General features: G+C 39.5%; 2 protein-coding genes across 3 annotated transcripts in view; one reads left to right on the top strand and one right to left on the bottom strand.

Moving 5' to 3' along the window:
- Positions 1–790: 790 nt before the first annotated feature.
- spcs3 (signal peptidase complex subunit 3) lies at positions 791–7,796 on the top strand. The gene is made up of 5 exons (XM_030352017.1): positions 791–1,085; positions 3,857–3,930; positions 4,093–4,169; positions 6,987–7,102; positions 7,541–7,796. Exons 1-5 carry the CDS (start codon positions 943–945, stop codon positions 7,671–7,673), a joined length of 543 nt encoding a protein of 180 aa, XP_030207877.1. The 5' UTR covers positions 791–942; the 3' UTR covers positions 7,674–7,796.
- Positions 7,797–7,827: 31 nt separating this feature from the next.
- The window catches only part of LOC115540586 (glycine receptor subunit beta), a 36,497-nt gene continuing 20,111 nt past the window's right edge, over positions 7,828–24,213 (bottom strand). For both annotated transcript variants that reach the window (XM_030352014.1, XM_030352015.1), the window contains 10 exons: positions 22,816–22,936; positions 22,094–22,200; positions 20,958–21,025; positions 20,633–20,859; positions 19,835–19,917; positions 14,890–15,027; positions 13,925–14,077; positions 12,252–12,400; positions 11,914–12,069; positions 7,828–10,348 (listed from right to left, as the gene is read on the bottom strand). In XM_030352014.1, coding sequence (XP_030207874.1) covers positions 10,055–10,348; positions 11,914–12,069; positions 12,252–12,400; positions 13,925–14,077; positions 14,890–15,027; positions 19,835–19,917; positions 20,633–20,859; positions 20,958–21,025; positions 22,094–22,200; positions 22,816–22,931 — 1,491 coding nt within the window. In that variant the 5' untranslated portion in view covers positions 22,932–22,936 and the 3' untranslated portion in view covers positions 7,828–10,054. The remainder of the gene's footprint in view (positions 10,349–11,913; positions 12,070–12,251; positions 12,401–13,924; positions 14,078–14,889; positions 15,028–19,834; positions 19,918–20,632; positions 20,860–20,957; positions 21,026–22,093; positions 22,201–22,815; positions 22,937–24,213) is intronic.

Here is a 24,213-nt window from a genome sequence, read left to right as displayed (position 1 = left end):
ATAAAGATAATTATGAGCCTTTGATTTATATCCAGTCATTTTTTGTGGAGACACATTCCTGTACGGTTCCGTGTAGAGCCGTAAAGCAATTCGGTGCTTCGCGAGACACGCGACTCCCGCGAGAGTGGGCGGCGGGTCGCCAGCAGAAACTTGCATATTTCCTTTTCCGCCAAGATGCGCTAGGGGGAGTCGAAACAATGACCAATCGACCCATAAAGTGTTATAGAACCATCACAATGACTCCTCCTAACCTGTTATGTTAATGTAAATTAAGCCAAAAAAGTTGCATAGTTCCCCTTTAAAGAAAGGCCTGAGTAAGGCCTAGAGAGTAAGGAAGAGCTCTTTGCTTCCTATGAATTAGCTCTCCTGAATATTGCTCTGCAATACAAATGAACAGTCAATATTCACATTGACTTTCAAATTATACTGGCTATAAATTATTTACTTATTCGGCATACTTTGAACTACAGTGGAACAGTAGGTCAAGCCAAGTGTTTTGAAGTAAATTTGAGTTCAATATATAACTTACTAAGGCACTTACTTATTTTGCACGAATAGATTTTGATAAATAAAGCACTTAGCTAAACTTTGATGTAACACAAATATGTCAGAAGCTGAGCATGCAAACTAACTGGTTATGAGTGTAATCATCCTTCTCAAGGAAACTGTTTAAGAACCAATTTCGTCTACTATATTTTTATTTTCCTTTATTTATGTGTACTTGTTATTTATGACTCGCTCGAGTCCAGGTGGGGGCGATAATGCACCATGCTGCTGGTCATGCAGGCAGCTGATCAGCGAGCAGAGGAAGAAAGCTTTCGCACAGGCTTCCGCGTTACACTTCCGGGTACCACAGATAGATCTTTCAACGGCCACAAGCCGGAGTACAAAGCAATTGTTTTTATTTCCCCGAGTTTTTTTTGTACTCGCCCTTTTTACAGAATGAATACTGCTTTGTCGAGGGCCAATTCCCTGTTCGCCTTCTCCCTGAGCGTGATGGCTGCGCTCACCTTCGGCTGCTTCATCACAACAGCCTTCAAAGACAGGCGGGTTCCCGTGAACGTCCACGTCTCCAGAGTTATGCTGTAAGAACCCTTTAAAACCCCAGTATTGTAAATCAAACCATCTCAAAAGGCATGTGGGTTCTTCATTTAGAGATGTGTTTTAAACCTGATACCGTAGTGCATTTCTTTCGTTTCAAAATGTGCGTGATTACGTTTAAAAAATCCTTCTTCAAAGACTGACTGGCCTTTCGTATTCAACACAAACCCGATCAGTATACTATACTACTGTACTATTATATTACTGGGTCTCATAGTGATCTCATTGGAAACATTGAGGCAGAATAGAAGGCATTGTTTATATTTGCACCCTGGTCCCCTGTAGTGACGGGTCATTGAAGATATGCACACTGCCTGTCGTTATCTCACCAGACCGTTATAACACCAGATGTTCCCCCTGCACTATGCTACATTAAATTAGCATGTGCTTACAAAGTCCGAAGTAACATCACTGAGAAATTATAAGTGGCTAGCTCACATGCTTTTCTAAACATCAGCCTAATTTCGTTGTTAAGCGAATTAAAACCTGACATAGGAAGTACCATCGATGCCTAGCTCCTAGTAACACGTTGGTGTCATTAGATCCTACTTTGGTGTGCAGTGCAATACATCAGGCCTGCCATGTTTGAGTGGCTGGTGGTAAGTGATTGACAGGCCCTCTGTCCTGTCTTTTAAACGAATTATTTTAAGATTTGATTATGCAAAACTTATGTTCCACCATAGAACAAGGGCTAACACAAGCACCTAAACTAAAGGTTTGGCTTATGTGTTGGTGATAACCAACACATAAGCCATAATAATAACTGCCATCAATGGAATATTTGAATATTTGTATTCTTATTCTTCTAACATCACAAGTGTGAGTGTCCAGGCATATGTGTGCTTGATAGATCAGTCTACCATTGGTTTTTCCACTCTACTATACAGCCCAGCACGGCTGGGATTTGCATTTCCATCACTGCCGGGTATCGTGCTTGAAGGTGTGTCTTTAACTTATGACGCGCTTGTCTAGAGTCTACGCCACAACACTCACACTTGTATTGCCTATTTATTTAGTTTTATTTAATATCCTACCATAATTTGGCCGATACCGATATCCGATGTTCATTTTGCTGTTATGGCTGATAACCGATATTTACCGCTATCGATATATGTTTTTAAAAGAAAAATTTTGTACAGACTGAAAATCATCCTCATCCTCATCTTCATCCGCTTATCCGGGGTCGGGTCGCGGGGGGAGCAGCTCAAGCAGGGGGCCCCAGACTTCCCTTTCCCGGGCCACATTGACCAGCTCTGACGGGGGGATCCCGAGGCGTTCCCAGGCCAGTGTTGAGATATAATCTCTCCACCTAGTCCTGGGTCTTCCCCGAGGTCTCCTCCCCACTGGACGTGCCTGAAACACCTCCCAAGGAAGGCGCCCAGTGGGCATTCTTACCAGATGCCCCTGACAGGGGTTTTTGCATGACTGAAAATCATGCAAACTGAATTTTTGATTGTCTTCCTTTATTTTCAGAACGTATTTAACTTCCAAATAAGAAGGTTACAGAGCTACCATAAAACATAAGTAACCAACCTTTACCAACCAACCTATACTCCAGGGTCTATAGCATATAATCGCGTTGTCTGATTACAGTTTAATTCATTTGACACAAATTTACCTGCTCTCGTTTCGAAGAATAATCACCGCGCCATTCGTTTCAATGGGAATCGCGACGGTCTATAATTTCAACATAAAATGTACATATTTATAATTCGAAATTCGTCCCAGCCTTTATACTACAAATAATATAGGGTCTATAGCATATAACCACGTTTTCTGATTACAATTTAATGTAACAGTTAGGACAACATCGCTTATTACCACCGCAACTGCAAATTAACCAGACGGAGATAACCATGACAATCGATCAAACAAATTTTCTTTTTGCGATCATTCTGTGTGCGCATCCGCCGTGTTGATAAACAAAAATAATCCCCCTGTACACGTAATCAAATCCCCCTCCCCCTCCACCTGCACAATGTTTCAAAGACATTTCCTATAGTGCCTTGATATTGGAAAGAAATTGATGAATATCAATATCAGCGATCTAATAGTTTGAAATATTGTCCAATGTCCAGTCTTTACAACAAGACTAATCTTAACGAAATCTGTCCTATTTCAACAATCAACCTAAACTACAATCACAATGTAATATAATATATTTGATCAGACTTATACCTTTTTAATCTTCCTAGCTCATTGTGACAAGCGAGGCCCGATTGATAGATTATCTATCAATACTATACTTACTTGGCATTTAAGCATAGCCAATGAAAGTGACAAAGCCATTAATTCTCAAGGGAAAAAGCAAGACTGAGCAATTAGGGAGACAGCATCAACAACATGAAAACAATTGAAAAGTACATTTACCACTCAGAAATGGCGAAAATGTCACGCCAACCTGGGGTATTTTTCAAAAAAAAATTACATTGCGTGCTCAATGTCATTTCATCACTTTTTTAACATATAAATATTTTTATTAGAAAATGGTTCACAAATGGTTCTTGTCATTGTTCTTATCTATGAAGAATAACATTCAGGTACTGCAGCATTAAGTCATTTTTGCATGGAATATAATTTTTTGTCTTGTGAACCATTCGCATGCATCACACATACATTTCCTGCAGTATGTAATAAAGCAGGGTGATTTCATAAAATACATCTTAGAAATTCATTTATAACATAATGCTCTATGATTAAGATGTTGTTTTAACTTTCTGTCTGTTTTTCTACCTTAATGACCTCCTTTTAACAGTAAGAATGTTGATGACTTCACCGGTCCCAGAGAGCGTAGTGACCTAGGTTTCATCAACTTCGACCTCTCTGCAAATATCCTTTTGACTAGTTATTTTTAGCCATGCCATCACATTTTGTTGTTTGTCTTAAACTTGTATCTAACTATTTAGTTTCACATATTTTGTTTTCTAAATATTGGTTGGATGTTGCTGTAAGACACTTGAGATCTGTTAAATGCCCCTTAACCATTCATACATTTGCAGCCAATTTTCGATTGGAATGTCAAGCAGCTCTTTCTTTATCTTTCTGCAGAGTACGCTACCAAGAGTAATGTAAGTTATGGTTCCCATTCAAACCTGTACCCCTGTCTGCACACAGCACTTATGTTTGCATGGAAGCAAAAAATTCAGTGTGTAGATTTGAATGGCATCGTGCGGATCAGACTTGGCAAAAATGTAATATAATATTCTTAAGTATGTTTTAATTGTGTATAATCCCATGAAAATAAGAGAAGGCATGTTACCATTACCTTAGTTGGAGTTTATATCATTCCTTTATATGTTTCGGGGTAAGAGTTGTAGTAGGGAGAAGTGCATGCTATCCCCATGGCTACGACACATTTGTGATTAAAAAAAAACAAAAACCTCACAATTGGGGGCATCCCGGTGGTTCACCGGGTAGAGGGCGAACCATTAAAGGGCAACTTCACCCATTTCACATAAGCTTTGTATTTTTAGAACCCCCCGCATATTTTTGAATGGTCTAGCATCATTTCCTTATTTTCTGGAGAGACTGGAGAGATCCGTATCGATCTCCAACACTTCCTGTTTTTTATGACGCAATATGACGATTTTTGCGTACAAGAAAATAGGAAGTGTAAGAGGGGATGATTCTCGTACGACTACAACCACTAGTCCCACTGACGCTACAGACCTATTAGAGCAGTGCCAGTGGGTGGGACTTCACCAGCAGAAACTAACATCCACAGCGTCTGAAGCTAAGATAACAGAGGCTGTTGATAAAACTGAAGTAGGCCTACATTGGCGGAGGGTACTCGATCTGACATAGAAGATGGCTCCATGCAAAAGTTCACCATTTCGAAAGAAATAGACGAGGGCTGCCGTATTTTCCGCACTATACGGCACACCGGATTATCAAGCGCACCTTCAATGAATGGCCTATTTTAGAACTGTTTTCATGTATAGGGCGCACCGGATTATAAGGCGCATAGAATAGAAGATACTGCAGTCAAACGTTTGACTGGGGTTGCGTTATGCATCGACCAGACCGAGCTGTGCTAAAGGGAATGTCAACAAAACAGTCAGATAAAGTCAAACTTTATTAAGCGTTCTGACAACTCCGGTCACTCTCATGGTAACGATGTTCAAACGTTAATGTGCATATTAACAATATCTCATCAATATCAATATCTATCAACAATAAGCTCACTTTTTCAGTTCATTCCCCGTCTACGAATCCCTCGAATTCTTGTGTGTCCGAATTAAACAGTTGGGCGAATACGGCATCCAACATGCCCGGATCCCTCTCGTCATTATCCGAGTCAGTGTCGCTGCTGTTGCCTGGCAGTTCAGTGATTATTCCTGCCTTCGTGAAAGCTTAGACCACAGTTGAGACTGTTATATCAGCCCAGGCATCCACGATCCATTGGCAGATAGTGGCGTAAGTCGCCTGGCGCTGTCTCCCCGTCTTGGTGACGTGTGTTCGCCTTCTTGGCCCCGTCCACACGAAGCCGATTTTTTGGGTGAAACCGCATAAAAAGACGCTTTTGGTGGACACGGGCTACGGCCACACCAAACGCGTGTAACGTGCTTAACTTGAAGCTTGATCATTGTGTGTCACAAAAATGGTTCAACGCGCCAACGCGCCTGTGGCTGCGCTGGATTTAGGAGTCCGAGGTAGGAAACCCAAATGCCGCCGTGTTTGGGTGCATGATAGAGTTTAGATCGGGTTAGATTAAATAATGTCGGATATAAATAACAATAATCGGGTTAAATAACTTCACATGGTGTGTCTGGTGTGTTTCCAGCATTCGTAGTGTTGATCAGCAGATAGTCCGCCAAGACGTTGAGGTTGCTTAGCAACCAGAGACGCTGTCCATGCAAGTGAATGGAGCGTTCCCTCTTCGTCATAACTATCAAACCAAACATCCTTCACATTCAACGAGCGAACATTATGAAATTAAAATGCACATTTCTCGCTAAAAATGTTTACATAAACGCATTTAATTGCGTAACTATGTTACTATTTCCACCCAGAATAAAGGAAGATGTCGGCCGTATGCTTCTGTGCAAGCGTCACTACTCTAGTGACGTCGGTTCAAGCTCCACGCTGATTTGTTCCATTAGTAGATGGAACAAGGAGGTGTCCGATAGGCGGAGATGATCAGCGGGAGTGGCCGCCAGCGAAGCTGTGCATGGTGGGAGTTGTTGTCTTCAATCCACAAGCGCCAAAAAGTCACTTTCTGCCTTTTCTCGGTCAAGACTGCACCAAAGTAGAATTTTATTTTATTATTCGACTACATATAGGACCCAATTGCAATACATATTCATGCCTCCACCGGTGAAATGCTCCTTTAAGGCCCAGTCCTGATCACAACGGGTTCGATCCCTGCCCGTGATCCTTGCTGCATGTCTTCTGCTCTATCTCCCATACCTTCCGTTCTATCGAGATGAATGATCAATGCATTTAACAGATAATTATAAGTCTATGAATGTAGTTTACCATTATGGATGTAGTAAGAAGACTTTCAGACACTTCAAATAGGCTTTTACTTCCACCATATCCGACTAAGGGTGAGATTCTGCATCCAACATCCGACATATGGCTAAATATGCATTCATAAAATAAGACATAACATTTTCATCAAATGTACACTAAATGGCCTGTACATTATTTTATTTATTTTTACCATGTGGTGAGCCTGTGGAATTTGAATACAATGATACAGAATAAAACCCTCCTTCTGTTAAAAAATTCTAACCTATATGTGCACAATATTAAGCCTGTAGTTTTTAATGTAGCATTGCACTGAAATCTAAAACCATTGTCATCCTACATCTGTATTTTACTATTGAAGCATGTCCTCTCGGTAAAGACGGTGTGTGTGTCTGTGTGTGTTTGTGTTGCAGTCTCTCAACCAGGTAGTGCTGTGGGACAAGATTGTCCTTCGAGGTGAAAACTCCAATTTGGTCCTCCGAGACATGAAGTCCAAATACTTCTTCTTCGATGATGGTAATGGACTAAGGTAAGCTGCACAACTCTCCTTATTTGCTAGGTAAGGGAGGACAAATATTTCCATTGAAGTGTAGGAACCCGATAATGGACAACTTTTGCATTTCCAAACTAGACTATCGTACAATGTGATATGAAATATGAAAAGCCTTTTTATATAAAAATATGGACAATTAGCTAAAGTGGAGGAAGTCACAATATTCTATTTCTTGATCCTAGTAATAACATTGTAAAGCAGAATCCCTTTTCTTTCATATGCCTTCTTTTTAAATAACCTGGTGAATTCACTTTAACCTTCCAAAGAAGGAGGCCTCACCTGCCTAGTCCAAATTACATAGTGTAGACCTTTTTAAAAAATCTTGACTAAGTCTGCTTTTTTGCAACTGTTCTCTTCAATGTTCTTTGCTGCTGGTATACTGTGTTAGCTAATCCATATGTGTATACTTTTTAGGGCTAACAAGAACATCACTCTGACCTTGTCTTGGAATGTAGTTCCCAACGCTGGAATACTCCCATTGGTATCTGGGACTGGCTTTGTCAGTCTCCCCTTCCCAGAAACCTATGAGACCACCAAGAGTTACTAATTGAGACCCTTAAAATGCGGGACGCAAACGCTGCCTTAATGCAGCTTGTTTGGAATGTCAGCCGTACCCATCTGCAGTTGTAAATGGTTTTCTTTTTTGTGAAAAAATAAAATCTGAATTGTGTTTCTGGATATTTTATTTTTACAGTCTAACTTGAGAATACAAATAGTATATATGGCTGGAAGTGAATTACAAGAGTTGGTTTGGACACAAATGTTATCTCTAATAATATTCTCAACCAAACATACTAAACGGTTTTGCCCTATGGCCAACTGTAGTATTGAAGCAGAATGCTTTTCCCCAAACACATAACATACAACATACATAACTAGTGGGTGCACTGTACTGTCTCCGCACACTCTGTCTGAAGCCGTTCTCTCGCTCTCTCTGTCTCCCTTCTTTGCTTCCTCTCACGTTTTGTTTAATCCAGCACGAAAATAGTCGGAGAAACACTCCCATTCAAAATGCATTGTTTTACATTTTGTTCTGTATTGTACGTAAAAGTCGATATTTCGTCGTAAGGGACGTGGTTAGTTTCAGTTTTTGAGGAGGTCTGCTGCAAAAATCGGAGTGTCCATTATACACGGCGCATACCCTTTGTTATATTTGAGGTTTTGACCTATACATAATTAGAGGGTGCACTGCACTATCTGCGCAAACCTACGCGGTTTGAAAGTTGTTCTGTGTAGCAAGAAAAAGTCGGAGAAACGCTCCAAATCCAAATGCATAGGTTCACATTTCATTCTGTTTAGCACGAAAAAGTCGGACAATCGTGCTCTGGGACACGATTCAATAGGTTAATTTTCTTGAGCATTAGCACGAAATTGCCGTTGATACCAGGTTGGGCCATAAATTAACCCACTTGTTTATTGGATTTGTGTCCAAGATGATATGGACGGTTAATTTTACTGTCATTTGAAAATTTGTCTCATTGAATTACTATTACTCGACCCGGTGAAATTATAGCCGGCTGACCAATCACAGAGCTGCATCGCATTTTCTTCCCAACCACGGCAGACTCGGCAGCATTCTGATTTAATGTAGGGTTTATTTCCTCAGAAACCGTATTTTTAGAAGTTGATTGTAAAAGAATGAATTAAGAAAATAAAATCAGAATATCTTCGGCCCTAGAGGGCCCTGACGGTTTCCCTCTGTTTTTGAAGGAGGATATACAAAAAATACTTGTATGCATGTATTCTTTGGCAAGACAGAGACAAGTCAAGTGTAAATCCCAACGAGTCCAAGAGGAGTCATAGACAATATATAAATGTCCCGAGTCCTACAGCCCTTTTGTGTTACCATTCATGAATATACCCAGGGTCAAGAACTGTTGGCAATTAATTGGAGAAAGCCACTGGCAACTAGGCCAGCTTAGCTGCATATTTATTTTACTTTTATATTGCACCACAATATAAAAAAAGGACAAGATATTTAAAACAACCTTAATTGAATGCATAAAAAATATTCACAATATATTTCTAACAGTTAGAGAATTCCGAGATGGGACCATTTAAATTGTCTGTAGGTAAGTTTTAAGGGCTATAATTTTAATTAGAAATGGAATAACCAGCCGTCAGCTATTATTGACTAAAGGGCGCTGTGAGTATATCCATCTTGAGTTGACTGTGCCTGGTGCCTTACAACGCTAATTTCTGACCAATCAGGGGATTTCTTCCGTGGCTCATTCGGGGAATCCATCTTACCTGTCCATCACCGGTGTGTGAAATGCAGCGCTTCTTATATGCGGGGAAACGCAAGGGGAGGGGATGCCTTTCAGTTTAATTTCAAAATCCTCCATTCTCTTTTCTGCTGTTTCTCACAAATCTCACCTAATGCACCTCGAATGATACGGCAAAAATTATACTCACAATCATCATCAAAATTTGCTTTCCTAATATTATCAGCTGTATACACACCAAATGTATCATTACCTACAGATCTTCACAGGTTTAAATAGTGTTGTGTGCCCATGCAACATTGACAGCTGTTTAATGAATACATATGTAACAAAGGTTCAAAAGGGTTTGGGGTAAAATAAGTTATGTACCTCAACATACTTTAACTTGTTTTGCATTTTTGTCATATGTGTACATTCTGGTGACTCGAACAACAATGATGTCTTATTTTCTGCATAATTATAGGGAGTATATAGTATATATCTTTCATTTAAATATTAGTTCATGCCTGCCTTGATAAAAAAGCTTTCCCATTTAGATAAAAGCATTCATCTTAATCATGAACTATTATGTTTGGCAGGTAGAATTATCATAATATATGTACAAATATAATTTTAAAACTGTCTATGGAACATATTATTTTCTTGAATAGCCAAAGGAGATGTTCCTTCATTAATAGAACAAGCAGAACAATATATCCTCCTTCTAAAGATAGACGGACCAGTAAACAACATTAAAAAACAGAAATGAAAAGGGGAAGAGAGCTCGTGCATAAAGATCAACCCGTTTTGCTGCGGCTGGAATCACAGGCTTGGGTGGGGGGGGTTTCTTGTTGGCTTTGCTTTTTGATTTACCAAGGGCTCCCAGCACCTCCACAGGTTTACCATAGCAGTCAAAGTTGGAAAGCTCAAAGTCTCGGGGCAAAGATCCCACAATACTGAAGTCGTTGGCGCGTAGGTCAGACTTGGAGGTGCAAACTTTCTTCCGAGTTTCTACCACCTGCCAGAAGCAAGGGAAAGAAAGATATGAGAAAAGCAAAGGAAAATATGAAATATATGGAATTGTGTTCCACAACATACATTTTGAACTAATATATTTCAATGGGGTTCACATTTAACTGATTTGTCTGGGAACCAGAGCCTTTCCCAGCTTATGTTTTATTTACTCTGGCGGGGTCTGGCTCCCCTCCTGTTCAGGCAGATTTCCAGCAGACCAGGCCGTAATAAGACTGATCACACATTTATTTAATATTGGGCCGGTTTGATATGATGACCCAGAAGACCATGACAACCTAGATGGCTGCTGCCGATGTACCACGTTTCAATGCTCTGATTGGTTCTAGGTCTACCCAATTGCATCCAGAAGCATTGTGGTCTAAACTTGTCGCAAATTGGTCAGGTGATGTCAGGATGCATTTAAGAAGTTATATTAAAGGAATCGGTTGGCTCTGGCTGATTTGGTTTTGAAATCAAGCAGAACCTTAATTCTGATGTTGAGGGAATATCATTATTTCTACATGGAGAACTACTTTATTTCACAGACCACAAAAGAAAAACTCCACCACCAAAAATAGTGATAATAATAATAATTGAGACAACAGCAAATAAAACGCTAATTACTCTCTTCAATGTGACCAGGGTTTCGGCCAACATCCGTTATATGTTCGAGTAGCCTGTTGAAATTATCCGTGGCCACATTACATGTTTTAATTTACAAAATCTTTAAGCTATCAAAACTATCAACATGTGAAAATATGTTTATTTTTTCGATGTCCTATACCCATATTTGTCTCTACATTTGTTTTCAATGTAATGACCGAAATCTCAGTTTTATTGTATCCTTCTCTGTGCAAAATTTGTATCACCAAGGGAAATAGTAGGCTTTTGACGGAAGTAAAAGTACCATCATGAACAATTAGAAAAATGCAGATGTTTCACATCATATGGTTTTTCAGCCCAATTGCAAAAATGTGTCAAGCTCCTCCCCTAAAATGGGAGGTTACGTTTTGGAATGTATATCTTTACGTCAGTATACACATATCCATATTAACCAATAGGAATATTCATGCCTGGGGCGAAGCTGTTGGTTAAAAGGTAAACAAACTCAACGAAAAAAGTAAGTAAACATTGGCCCCGAAATGCATCCAGATTGTAGAAAGAAACGATAAAGAAAATAATTTTGTTGAAAGTGTTTTTTTACCATATCTTCTGTATGTATTGAGGTAAATGTTAACATCTAGGTTATCTTTTTATTCTTTTTTATTATCCAGCTAAACTGACAAACTGACGTTTTATTTTGCCTTGATAGATCAGACCTGTTGGTATGTGTGCTAATCTCAAACCTCTCATCTCGCCTGTTACTAAATTAATAGAGGAAGTAGGCAGTTTGCGATTGACATCTTCATAGAACAGTAATCCAATATAAAATATAAAATACCGGATGGTGCACGGCCATAGTGCGCAGCCATATTTGGAATTCAATTTCTGCCCAGTCTACGACAGATTGCCCAGCCTGGGATAGATGCAAATTGTACTTTCTTGTTTATTGAAATACTTGAAATGTACCTGAAGTGTGCTGACATGTATAGGTGTGCCACCAGTGCCATTGATTGTATTCTTAGCTTTAAGGGCCATCTTTCCTTCTTTCTCAATCAAAGCTTTTTCCTTTGTTGCCATTTTTGCTTTCTCCTCCTCAATCAATTTTGGACTGTTTAACATCACCTGGGGATAGATAATTATAGACAGGAAATAGATTTTACAAGACTTACAAGGAATAATTTTGTATTTTGGTATACGTACTGAATGACCATTGTCCTGAAATGTAATACCAACACAAACTTTTGTTGCTAGTATTGATAAAGTTCAACTATAATAAACAATAATATGTTCAAGTGAAATTGTACCTGAACCACAGCGTATTCCACAAGTGAAGAAAATCCAAACAGCAGACATGTGATGAGCCAGATATCGATGGCTTTTACATAGGAAACCTTTGGGAGCTCTGATGCCAATAGCATGCTTTCACTGGACAGAGAAAGCACTGATAAAATACCTAAAAACAGAGTTGATCGATTATTTTTTTGTACAGTGTAAATTATAATTGTCCTTACATAACAAAACACAGGAAATTGATAAAAATATGTATTGGAATGAATGGAAGAAGAAGTACCCGAAGCCATAGGAGAGCATGAATGAATAATATTATCTTTGTACGGCTGAGTCTTTTATGTAGCAAGGCTCAGCAATGGTTTCACAGTTACCTTGTCCATGGTTTGATGAACTCACCATCAGAATGGATGAGTTGGATAAGCACAGTGGATGGAAGGGTAGTGGATGGCTGGATGCATGGATGGATAGATATAGATAGATAATCCCAAAGAGCCAAATAATGTTCTTTTCTCATTTTACATTCATTTAAATACCACATATGTTTTAATTTGTACATTTATGTTCCATATCTATTGCTTTCACAACCAAACCCTTTGTTCCTGAGAACCTATTGGGCATATGCAAAAGATTATGGTCCATCAAAAGATGATCACAAGCATGTTATTTAAACATGCTTATTCCATGGCCAGTGGAAATGTAGTGCTGACTGTAAGATGACTAGTAATTCATTAGACACTAGCATTTAACAATATAGCAAATATAAAGAATTCTGCTTCAATCTGAGTTATATGTGAAGCGGTCCTTAAAAGTAAAGTAACTATTGTCGGGCATTGGTTTTCTCACATTGGGGAACTCACACGATGCTGCTAGTTGAAAAGGCCTTTGAAATATGCAGACGTAGTTAATAAATATTTTGATCTGATTCAGCAAACGGAACCAAAACTTGGTGACAAAAACATTTAGCCTATATAGCATTGTATGTTTTTATTATGTTTGAGAACGCTCAATTAGTCTGCATAACAGGTCTCAAATGGGAGTATGTTTACACTGCTTTTCCATTGCCAGGTATTTACTAAGATGTTCTCCATTTACTGGAGTAGTAAGGCAATGTTTTTATTCTGTATGAATCTCATGTTAATTTGGGGCTTGATTAGCCGGACCCATATATCTCTGGTTAAGGTTAGACCTAAGAAATACTGCAAGCGACCTGTTTTTATTTGGAGACAGAATCAAAAATACGAAATATCCCCCATACATGATAATGATTTACAAGAGGCTGTGGTATAAATAGGATATCTCCCCCTAGATTTGCTACAAGAATTAATGCAATAGGGGGGGAGCCCCGCAAATGGCCTTTATTTAGATCACAGCCCACCTAGTCGTGGATTATCTCTTACTTGTGATCCTCTGTGATCATCTGTTGTATATTGGTATTTTGTGGTATTAATGATATGCATCCTTTTTTTAATTTTCTAAGAAAGTCACGACATTCCTCAGATTTTAACAAAGTTCAGGCATAAATCCATTCAAAATGTATGGTCAAACAATGCATTTTAACTTAATTAATGTATGGGGAAAATAACATGTGATGGGTATATTCTATTTTGTAATACATTTTTTATTCTGGGATCTATTTCATTGCATTGTATTCAATTACATGGCTGCTTATCTTTGATTAATTTCTTACCTAATGGGACCCTAGCGGCTGAGGCGTCAGGATTGATCCAGAATGACAACCAGGACAACACGACAATTAACAAAGTGGGAGCATAGACACCCATCAAATAAAAGCCAACTTGCCGACGCAATGTGAAGATCACCTCAACACAGGTGTAGTATCCTGTGAATATAGAGATTTGCTTTAGTAAAACATGAACATTGTGGAAACATGACGGTCCAACAGAAGATTGTAATTTTACAAATAAACAGTAAAATATTTATTTATGGTGGTCTCTTCACTCAGAATCGTGGTAAGTTAACCCTTGGGTAACCCAACATAAGAGCACTTCTACAAACAGCTCTCATTCACTATATTTGAGAGTCATTTAATATTTTGCCCAAGCCAAGGAGACATTGCTGCACCAGCCTCATGTGCAAGCAGGCCAGGAATAAAGGCTGAACCGTGGAAGTCCTTAGCCCTATTAGGCATAGACACAACCCCCAGTTGATTTTTGCCTTAGGTCTCTTCTGTGTTAATAGCTACTTAAAGCAATGGCTATGGGCATGGCATAAATCAGGTCATTAAGCTGTTTAACTTAACCCTTGTTTAAAACTTTGGTAGCTTAATTTACATAATCCATAACCATACACAGAGCAGTCATTGCAGTCCCTAATATTAAGTAGGCAGACCTGGCATCCACTGTTAGTACTTGTTAGGCTATGGGACTTGGCTCTTCCTCCATCAAAGAGGTGAACCGAAAGAAAATGGCCATGGATGTGCTTTTGATTGTTTTAAGAATAACAATGCACCAAAGTAGCAATGCTTACAATGATCACCTATATCTCCGACCCAAGTCTGACTGCCAAGGGGCAAAAATACCAATGAGAGTCTGTCACAAACATATTGTATATTTTGATAAATTTTCTCTATTTAAGGCAAACATTTTATCACAATGTTATGTATTTAAGGCATACTAAAATATAATTACTTACCTGTTCCTTTATAGAATTTTGTGCAGTTTCCATATCTAATATCTTCTTGTTTGATGTCAAACTGTGGCAATGCAATTTCATCCATCTGAACAGGATCTGACTGCCACTTGAAAACTAGATCACTTGTCGTATAACCAACTAGAAAAAGAAAACACATCATAAAATTAACCGTAGCATTTTTATTAAAATTTCCCATGAGGTTAAAGCAACAAAAACAATCAACAAAATCATTGGTTTTGTTTTAAACTTGGTATGTCTTAAAGTTTTGTCAACATGGTAGACTATTCCAGTTTGTCTCTGTTACAAACAAGTTTGTGAATGTTCCACTCTGCTCCTAATTCCTGTAGCATTCTTTTTAGAATGCTCTTCAACCTCAGAACAGAAAGAGGGACACCATAATGTAGTATACGACAGTGTGTGGGCCGTTTTAATACATCGCTCATACATGACGGTAAAAAGAAAAAGAAGAATCAAAATGGATATGATAATCAAAACCATGCGGATAAGAACTCTTAGCCCAAAAACAATGACTTTTTTTTATCGCATAGTGTTCAAAATTAAGCTGTTACAGTTAATTTAAACTTCAATCATAAATTTTGTCAGTGTGTACATTGTGTGTATTCAATTAACAGGCCCCAACTTCAACATGAGGTGTTGATGAGCCATTGTGAGCCATTTCAAAATAAAAGTTTGGGACACAATGTAGTAGTGTCTTCAGCCGTTAACCTTTTATCTATATCTGAGCGAACAAGTAGATGAATTTTGCTTGTTATGGCTCATCAATATTGAACCTGGTGGGACCCCTTGACAAAATGCTATAAACGTGGTCTCTGTTTACTCCGTCTAACATTAAGTGTTCAAGTTCAATCTATCCTAACACGGTTAATCAATACTGTCTATGAATGTAGTTTACCTGCCAAACACGGCAAATATGATAATAAAAACAAGCGGAATACTACTCAAAAACACTGCTTATGATAAATAAAAAAATATTACAACGTTCTCGGACTCATCTTCTGACGGCCAATAAAAACGGCTCATTATTCTATTATGTTTTCTTTATACCTTGCCTTGTTCTCATGATGTACAATGAGCACTTTTTGTCCTAATGCACAATCCATCAGCGAGTCCAGAATCCTGGTGAGAGAGCTGAAACATTTATCAGACCACCGTAGGAGCTGCCCAAAAACGGTGGTTTTGTACTGACCGAAAATATTAGAACATCAGCGCAGACTCATAGAGGACATTCGAAATAAGGAGCTCTCAAAAAGGCTAAAGCTCACAAAAGACCTCACTCTAGACATGGCTGGATCGAGGGTGAGAGAAGCTGAAGAGGGCGCCAGGTGGGTGGCACAGTTGCAAAGTGACCTGACAGCAATTAGGTCCTGGATTCAATCCAGAGGGGTGGACCTATCTGTGTGGACTTTGCAGATTCTACCTGTGTTAACATTGGTTTCCTCCGGGGGACCTTGTTTCCATCCACACCAGAAAAAACATGGATGTGAACACGCCTGCCCTGACCCTTATCCAGGCGAGGGTACTTCATTTGGAGATGTTTTCCTGGCGCTACCCTTGGCAGCCCACTAATCCTAGCTGGGAAGGTTAAAAGCAGATGATGAATTTCCCAAAGGAATCAATCAGTATATCATATCATGTCAGCCATCTGCAGGAAGAGAGCGTGAGCAGCGTGCAGCAGATCAGCCACCACAGAGCAGACATGGAGGGGGAAAGGGCGAGGCTAATGGCCAACACGGGTTGGACTGACCAGTTTATGAGCAAGGATCAGGGTCCTTGTGAACTTGACAGGGTAAAAGGCTGGGGGAACACTTCCACAGTGCTACACCACGGTTGTATGTGAACGTAACCATAACAGGAACGGTTTGATACTTATGAAGGGTGAGGTTTTAATGGCTAGATTAAACTTGTTGACCAACAGACATTCGTAGAGATAGATGAAAAGCTATTCCAGTTCTATAAAGTCAAATGGAGTGAGAGAGAAACTAATAGAAAAAGACCCATCTAATCATATAATTTGCTGAAAATGTTGTGTTGGGTGGAACAAAAGCTGTTCTACCAATGTATGACAGTAATTAACAGTTCATTAATGGTCTAGTTATCATTTACTAATGGTGCTCATGTGAACTATGTTAATTGTTAATCCTAATTTCTGCCCTAACTAATGTTGATTAATTAATTATTGTACCCTTATTGCAAAATGTAAGTGTAAACTGTAAGAATATACCAAATGTACACACATTTTTGGCTAGAAAAATACTTTTTAACCGTGTAGAGAGACCCCACAAACCCCAAGACATCACAGACCTATTTAATTAGCTCAGAGTTTGGCATAACCTCCAAAGATTGTTGAAATACTACTGGCCATGGCTATAGGATATACTAACAAATGCCCTTAAAAGCATTTATACAGGCATTTATCCAATCTAGTTAAGAAAGAGGGGAGCCAGCATTACGCTAAACTGTCTATTGACTAGCGTTAATGGATGATAAATATTAAGACACCATATCCCACACACCCTCAACCCTTTAAAATTCTGCATCCAAAAATAATTAAACAAAGTCTGCATCAAAATATAAACAAGATTGTGTGTAAACGGGGAAGCATTTGAGGTTTACCAAACAGGAAAGAGGAAACTAGGACAGACATGAGAGGAGATTCATGCTTTCCTAATTTGGACTTCAGCTGAGAGACTTATAGCAGCAACCCCTGGAGAGCTTGGCATACAGTGTGAACAGGCACCACTCCAAGAGCCCGATAGGATTCAGACAAGCCCTAGACAGGACTGTCCCAACCACACCCCCTACAATGTTCAACAAGAACAGAATGAATGGAGTGGAGAAGCTGTCCAACCCCGTCATCCTGAGATGACCCGTAGATTTCATAAGGGATTTAAACATTGAGCAATCTGAAAGTGGTACAGATTTTTTGAATTGAGGCCAAGAGAAGAGTTACTCAGCAAGAAGGAAAAAAAGAGACAGCACCAACTAAATGGAATCCATGGTACAACAGTGGCCATCAGTGGTGCTGCCACTCTGGATCAACCAACCGTTCCATCTCAACCCAAAACACCAGGAACATGCAATCGTGTCATTCCAATATATTGCCTTGTTCCCTTTTTAGCCTGTTGTTGATGTGTTACAACTGGGTTATCATCAAGTTGAAAAAAGACAAACAAAAATAGAGAGAAAAAGTGAGAGAGAGGGAGCTGCACCCAGCAGCCCAGCTCATAAACTCTTCAGTCCTGCAGCGTAGCGGGATGAACCGTCCACTGTGGCTGCTCCTCTGACCTGGCAGGATGATGACGAGGAGAGGACTGACATTGCCCAGGATGGCCTGCACCGCACACCACCACATTCATCTCTCCACCACATTTCCCAGTGAGTCCAACTTCCTTTTTCACCAGCTTGTCCAGCCGCAGTGTCCTTGTCTTTCATGCTGCCTCCCGAGCAGACCGCAGAATAAGAGAGGATGCTGGCCCCCACCGACTTGTAAAATATGGGCAGCATTTTACTGCACACGTCCTACAGACCTAAGCCAGCTCCTAGGAAAAAGTAGCTGGCTCTGTCCCTTTCGGTAGAGCGCATCTCTGTTCATGGACCAGTCCAGCTTGTGATCCAGATGCGCACCCAAATATGTCTTTGTATTTGGTTGGTCAGAGTAGCATACTGCGGTTAAATCCCTTTGCTTCGATAATGCTCCCATTTAGCTGGAACCGGTTAGTGTGTAAAATTGATCGGCAGGGGAGGGGGCCCAGGTCTGGGGGGCCTTGCAGCTGCAGTGATGCTGGTGCACATGCGTGTTGGAGAAGGAGTAGGGGTGCTGCAGCTGAAATGATGGGAGGGTGAAGGGCTGAGGCTAGGGCAGGGCAGACATTGGCCACCGTGTAAAGCCTGTTGTAAAACTCATTGGCCTTGTCCACATCACCTGCTGCTGTGATGCTGTGATGGTCCTCATTACCCTCAACACCACTCTGGTGTTGTGGTACTGCAGCAACCTCTCTACTTTTTATGCTTCAATGCTGCTTTAATGACCCCTTCAGCTCATGTTGCACGCAATTGAGCTTCTCTCCGCCTCCATCCCTGAAGGCCTCAATTTTCTGGTTGAGGAGTGTCTTGATGTAAGACGTAATCCAGGGTTTGTTATTGGGAGTCGGTTTAGCTCAGGAAGTAGTGGGGTGACCTGTAGCCATTGCTAGTACAGTCCTTGCTGGTAAAACCCTAGTCAACTAGTGTCCAGAGTCAACCATTCTGTCTATGTCAGTGTCCATACTGTTACCATGTGACCCTCGCAGAAAGTTCCAATCTGTGCATCCAAATAGTCCATAAACCTCTCGCTGGAGACCACCTTCTGAATGAGCAGGTCGTCGCAGACATTCGATAAACACAGGGTTTATAGCAAGACTGAATTAAGACCAGATCTGATCTGCCAAGTGGGGGTAGAGCTAAAGCACTGTGAGCCTCCTTGATATTGGTCTACATCTGCAGAATGGCTTCTTCAACTCAGCCGGGACGGGGTGTTGAAGTCCAGATCTGTTACACACTTTTTTACCCACAATTGTATTCATAACAGTGTAAAACAACCTTAATTGGCTACAAACACACAGTTTGCGTTTGTGGAGCTACAAGGACATGCTACCACTCAATGCGGTGTATCCCTACCTCAAAGTACCCAGAAATATGCTTTCTGCCTTACTACTGTAACCCTGACATGGTCACTTGCATAGGAATAATCAAATGTTGCTTCTGCGGTTTAAATTGTTGAGCTAAATTAAGATTTTAAATGTGTGTGTGTGTGTGTGTGGGGAGAGAGAGAGAGAGAGAGAGAGAGAGAGAGAGAGAGAGAGAGAGAGAGAGAGAGAGAGAGAGAGAGAGAGAGAGAGAGAGAGAGAGAGAGAGAGAGAGAAAATATACATGAATATATACTCACAACTCTCCAACTGCATTTTGCATTTCTGTGTATCCATTGGGAACAGCATTAGATCCAGAGGACAAGAGAGTGTTACAGACAACCTAGAAACACACACATTCGATTGCATCAGCATTTTCTTTAATATAGATTATATCCCCACTTTATAGACAGGATTTTAATTGATGATGCCTCGGATGTAAGTGTGCCTTAACTGCAGTGTATTCCAATGATATTTCAGTCCCTCCAGAAAAACGGGATTATGCGATCGCATAATTCAATGCATAATCAGCCAATGTCTGCATATTCATGCGGGGGCCGCATTCTTTCAAATATGCTGTACTTTCACCTCATAAATTGCCGATTTTCGAACAAAATATGCAGGGCTTTCATGATTTCATAATCCCCGCATTTTTGTTGCAAAAAAATCACATATATCTTATCAGAAAGTTTAAAAAAATTGCGTTTACATCACAAGAGCAGCACGTTATGAAGTGACGTAATTGCGCGACGTCAACGTCAGCGAAAAGCTGCATTTTTCGCAAGGTCCCGCATTTTCCCGCAAGTTCCTGCAATTTTTGGAAGTTCCCGCAATTTCATTGCATAAAATTGCATAAATATGCCGCATATTTCATCGCATTTTTTAGAAAACGTGCTGCATAATCAAGGATTTTTGGCCGTAACAACCACAAAAAAACGCCGCATTTTTCTGGAGTGACGGATATTTACTGTTTTTGTGAGTGTCTGTGTATGTTTGCTTCTGTTTTTAAGTAAATATTAACTGCACTTCCATAAATAGTTTTCTGTGTGACTTCATACCTCATACTAATCAAAACGTCTCCATTTCTGAATATGAATAGAAGTATGTTGTCCTGAGTCACATCATGGAAGTTGGCATTTTTCTCGTTGGCAAAGAAAAGATCAGGCTTCCACAAACACTGAAACATCTTGGGATCAACAGTTAAGGAGTCACTCTTGAAGTCAGTTGGAAGACGCAACCGGGGATCATTCCACCTCTGACGGAGAAATATATTCACTCTATAGTCCTAGAAATTGGAACAGACGGAGGCAAAGTTTAATAAGACAAACATTTGTGACTGATTCTGTTTGAGTGTGTGTGCAAGAAGAGAGGCTGAGATATTACCATGGTGGCTTCCTGAATTGAGCCAAAGCTGTTTATAAAGATGTTCACTCCGGATTCCACTGGGATGCCTAACAGAAATACATGAACAAACTGATGCATTCTCCTTGAACAATATAGGTTACTTTTAGTATGGAACAATATATATGGTTGGATATGAAGTTGAAAAGCCTAAAGTAGGAAGGAGTTTTAGGTGCAAGGTTTTCATTTATAAAGTTGCCTGACGGACCTTTGGAGAAAACAAAAGTAATCTGCACAGTTTGCAAGGCCGAATTTAATTACCACATAACTAATTTGTATTTGAAATATCAGCTCAAAGCCAAACACCCTATGGAAACTACTGGGCTTCACGATCACTAAATCACTGAAGTGTGGTGCTCGGCAAAACAAAACATGTAAGTGAAAAGGTAAAGTATGCTTTGGCTAACTGGAAAGCTACAAATTGCTGCATATTTAGCATAGTAGAAGACAATGGAGTGAGAGAAATCAGAGGGCAGAGGGCACTGAGGATGAACATGCTTGAGAAAGCCTAGCACGTCGCTCTCACAGTATTTTAATTTATATACTTCCTTTGTGATGATTCTAGATTAATCATCATTTTACATTTAAATATCCATTAACGGTATTAAAGCTTCAATCTTAAAAAGAAAATAAGTGATTAATCCTGATCAATCACAGCAATTGCGATTTATTAGTAAAAATGTATTCAATTGACAGTGATAATATATATATATATGTATATATATATATATATATGCATATGATTTTTTTTATCATTATTTATTGTTGCCTGTTCATTGGGCTGTAGTGGTTATTGATAACATGGTCATGTTATTCATATTACTGGGAATGCGCTATTATTTGCCAATACACAATTAATGGCTGTAATTTGACCTTTGTAGAGCACTGAGGTTACACAACATACAGCTCCCGGCAGTGGTAATCCTTAGAATAAAGTAAACAAACATTTTGCATCAAATACAAATTTCTTATTTTAAAGGTTAGGAGATTAATTGGAGACCAGCACTTAAAAATATAACGAGGTCACTGCCCTGTTAGACAAGCAGCCCACTGTTTCCAACTCCTAGCAAAGGTTTTGATAAATGCAAAGAATGAATTTCCACATAGGGATTAATTACCTTTGAAATTAGGCCTGATTCTTGGGTCGTAACTGACCATTAGGCGATTGAGGATGTTTGATGTAGAATTTGCAGGAACTCCGGCCAACTCTTCTGCGGACAGCTGTCTAAAAATCCATTAATGTGTCATTAATAATAGAAATGCCATTTAAATCACTTTACATCCTTTACCAAAAATATTGCTACACATTACCCATTACAGAGGGATGTATCCAGTACAGAACTACCAAATAAATTGTCAATCAAATTGTTTGTCCAAAAGTACTTCATATCTTCACATACATCTCTCAAAGTAAGGTCATAAACTTTTGGACTTTTAAACTGTCGTGTCCTGCTTGCTTGTCTCTTTTGTGCTCCTGTCCTGTCTTGTGCTCCTGTCTCGTGCTGTGCATGTTAGTGTCTAAATTAATGTGTTGGTGCTGTGTCTATGCTTTATGCTGCTGTATATGTTTGTGCTGCATGTCTGTGCTTTATGCTGTTAAATAAAATATGTAATCTAGCATCTTAGGCTAACTCTGGCTCACTTACAATTTGACTGTTGATTAGTGTGCAATGTCCCTGAAACAAAAAAATAAATTGGAAAGAGAGTAGGTGCATGGTCTGAATTTTCAACTGCCTTTGTATTGGATTATGATCAATTACATTCTGATTAAGAAGTAATTGCATACGTGCATGCTTCTTGTGTGTGGAGACATTTGTATATTACTCATGTGAATACTTACGCTGGGCACACAACCTGCTTCCCCTTTTTCCCTTTCTTTCCCGGTCTTGCAATGGCAAGACTCCAGCAGCACATCAGCAACCACAGCCAGAAAACAGGTCTGACCACCTGAGCCATGGTTCCTACAACACAGAGGGACACATTTCTTTAGAGCAATTTTGCATGCACATATATTAATTTTTTAACCGATGATTGTTTGACTGCAAGAATTTGAGTGTACTCTGAATGATGATAAGACTATTACAATTTGAGGGTACTGCCCATCGCCACTGCTTGACACTGCTGAAGCATTTCCCCACTCCACTATACTTTTTTCTTGTGGGAAACCTTGTGCAGACTGGCTTTAAATATGTGAACTTTAAGGTATGCAAACATGGACCGCTGGCTTAATCGTATATCTCACTTCCACCTCTACACCTGAATTGGAACCTTCTCAGTCAGAAACACTGCAACCCAAAAGGACTAACGTAAAGGCAAAACGGCAGTGGCAGTGATGTCAACGTTAACAACGTTAACAACGTTAACCCTCAGGCTCCTCATGTAACGGTAATGTTACTAAGCAGTCGAAAGGCAGGTTTCAGGTTAATTAGCACAGAAAATATCCGGGGCTCGAAATGGTGAAAATAGCTGCTCGATTAAAAAATGTTACGCTAGTAGTATCAAAAAACTGCCAGAGCAAACTCTTTGGCAGTTTCAAACAAAACAACATCTCCTAACAATGACAAATAATTACAAATAATTACTAACCGATGACCAAAACACAATTAATACCAATAATATTCCTATGCTCCTATACTGCCAAAACGGAGGCAGTAATTGCAAAGTGACGTCACAATGTACAATCCCTGTAGAAGTTTTTGGATTCAACACAAAAACTAAATAAGATCGGGCCTGTAAACTCATAATACACATCTGTCTGTATAGTCACTAATAATTATGTAGATCATGAAGATTAGAATATGTAACTATGCATTCCACATTATGATTGCAGACATGCCTTCATTCTTAGTGGCATGGGACCCTTAGTGTACACATGTATGAACAACCTTACACACACACACGCACGCACGCTCGCACGCAAACACACACACACTTTTTCTTCACTCAGCATCTATTCAATAGTAGTTTCAGATGAAAGAAAAAATAAGCAGTTATTAGGTCACATGCATACGATCCTATGCAAAGACGATGTCATGTTACCATCCATATATATATATATATATATATATATATATATATATATATAAACATTACATTAAATATATAAAAAGTACATTCATGAAATTAATGTACTGATAGTCGTTTTTTAGTACTTCTGCGCCAGATAGAGTCGTAATGTTCCTGCCAGTGTTGTTAGCGAAGAGAGCAACAGTGCCACTACCCTTCCGGGTTGGTGATA

Source organism: Gadus morhua, chromosome 3, assembly GCF_902167405.1.
Source record: "Gadus morhua chromosome 3, gadMor3.0, whole genome shotgun sequence".
Classification (NCBI taxonomy): Eukaryota; Metazoa; Chordata; class Actinopteri; order Gadiformes; family Gadidae; genus Gadus; species Gadus morhua.
Note: the sequence above shows the minus strand (reverse complement) of the source record. Positions and strands in the feature narration are given on the sequence as shown.

What these genes read in the sequence shown, in the direction of transcription:
- spcs3 (XM_030352017.1), top strand. Translation starts at nt 943, where the DNA reads ATGAATACTGCTTTGTCGAGGGCCAATTCCCTGTTCGCCTTCTCCCTG. An exon ending in CAACTTCGACCTCTCTGCAA is followed by an intron (nt 3,931 to 4,092) that starts ATATCCTTTTGA and finishes AACCATTCATAC; the next exon opens with ATTTGCAGCCAATTTTCGAT. An exon ending in GATGATGGTAATGGACTAAG is followed by an intron (nt 7,103 to 7,540) that starts GTAAGCTGCACA and finishes TATACTTTTTAG; the next exon opens with GGCTAACAAGAACATCACTC.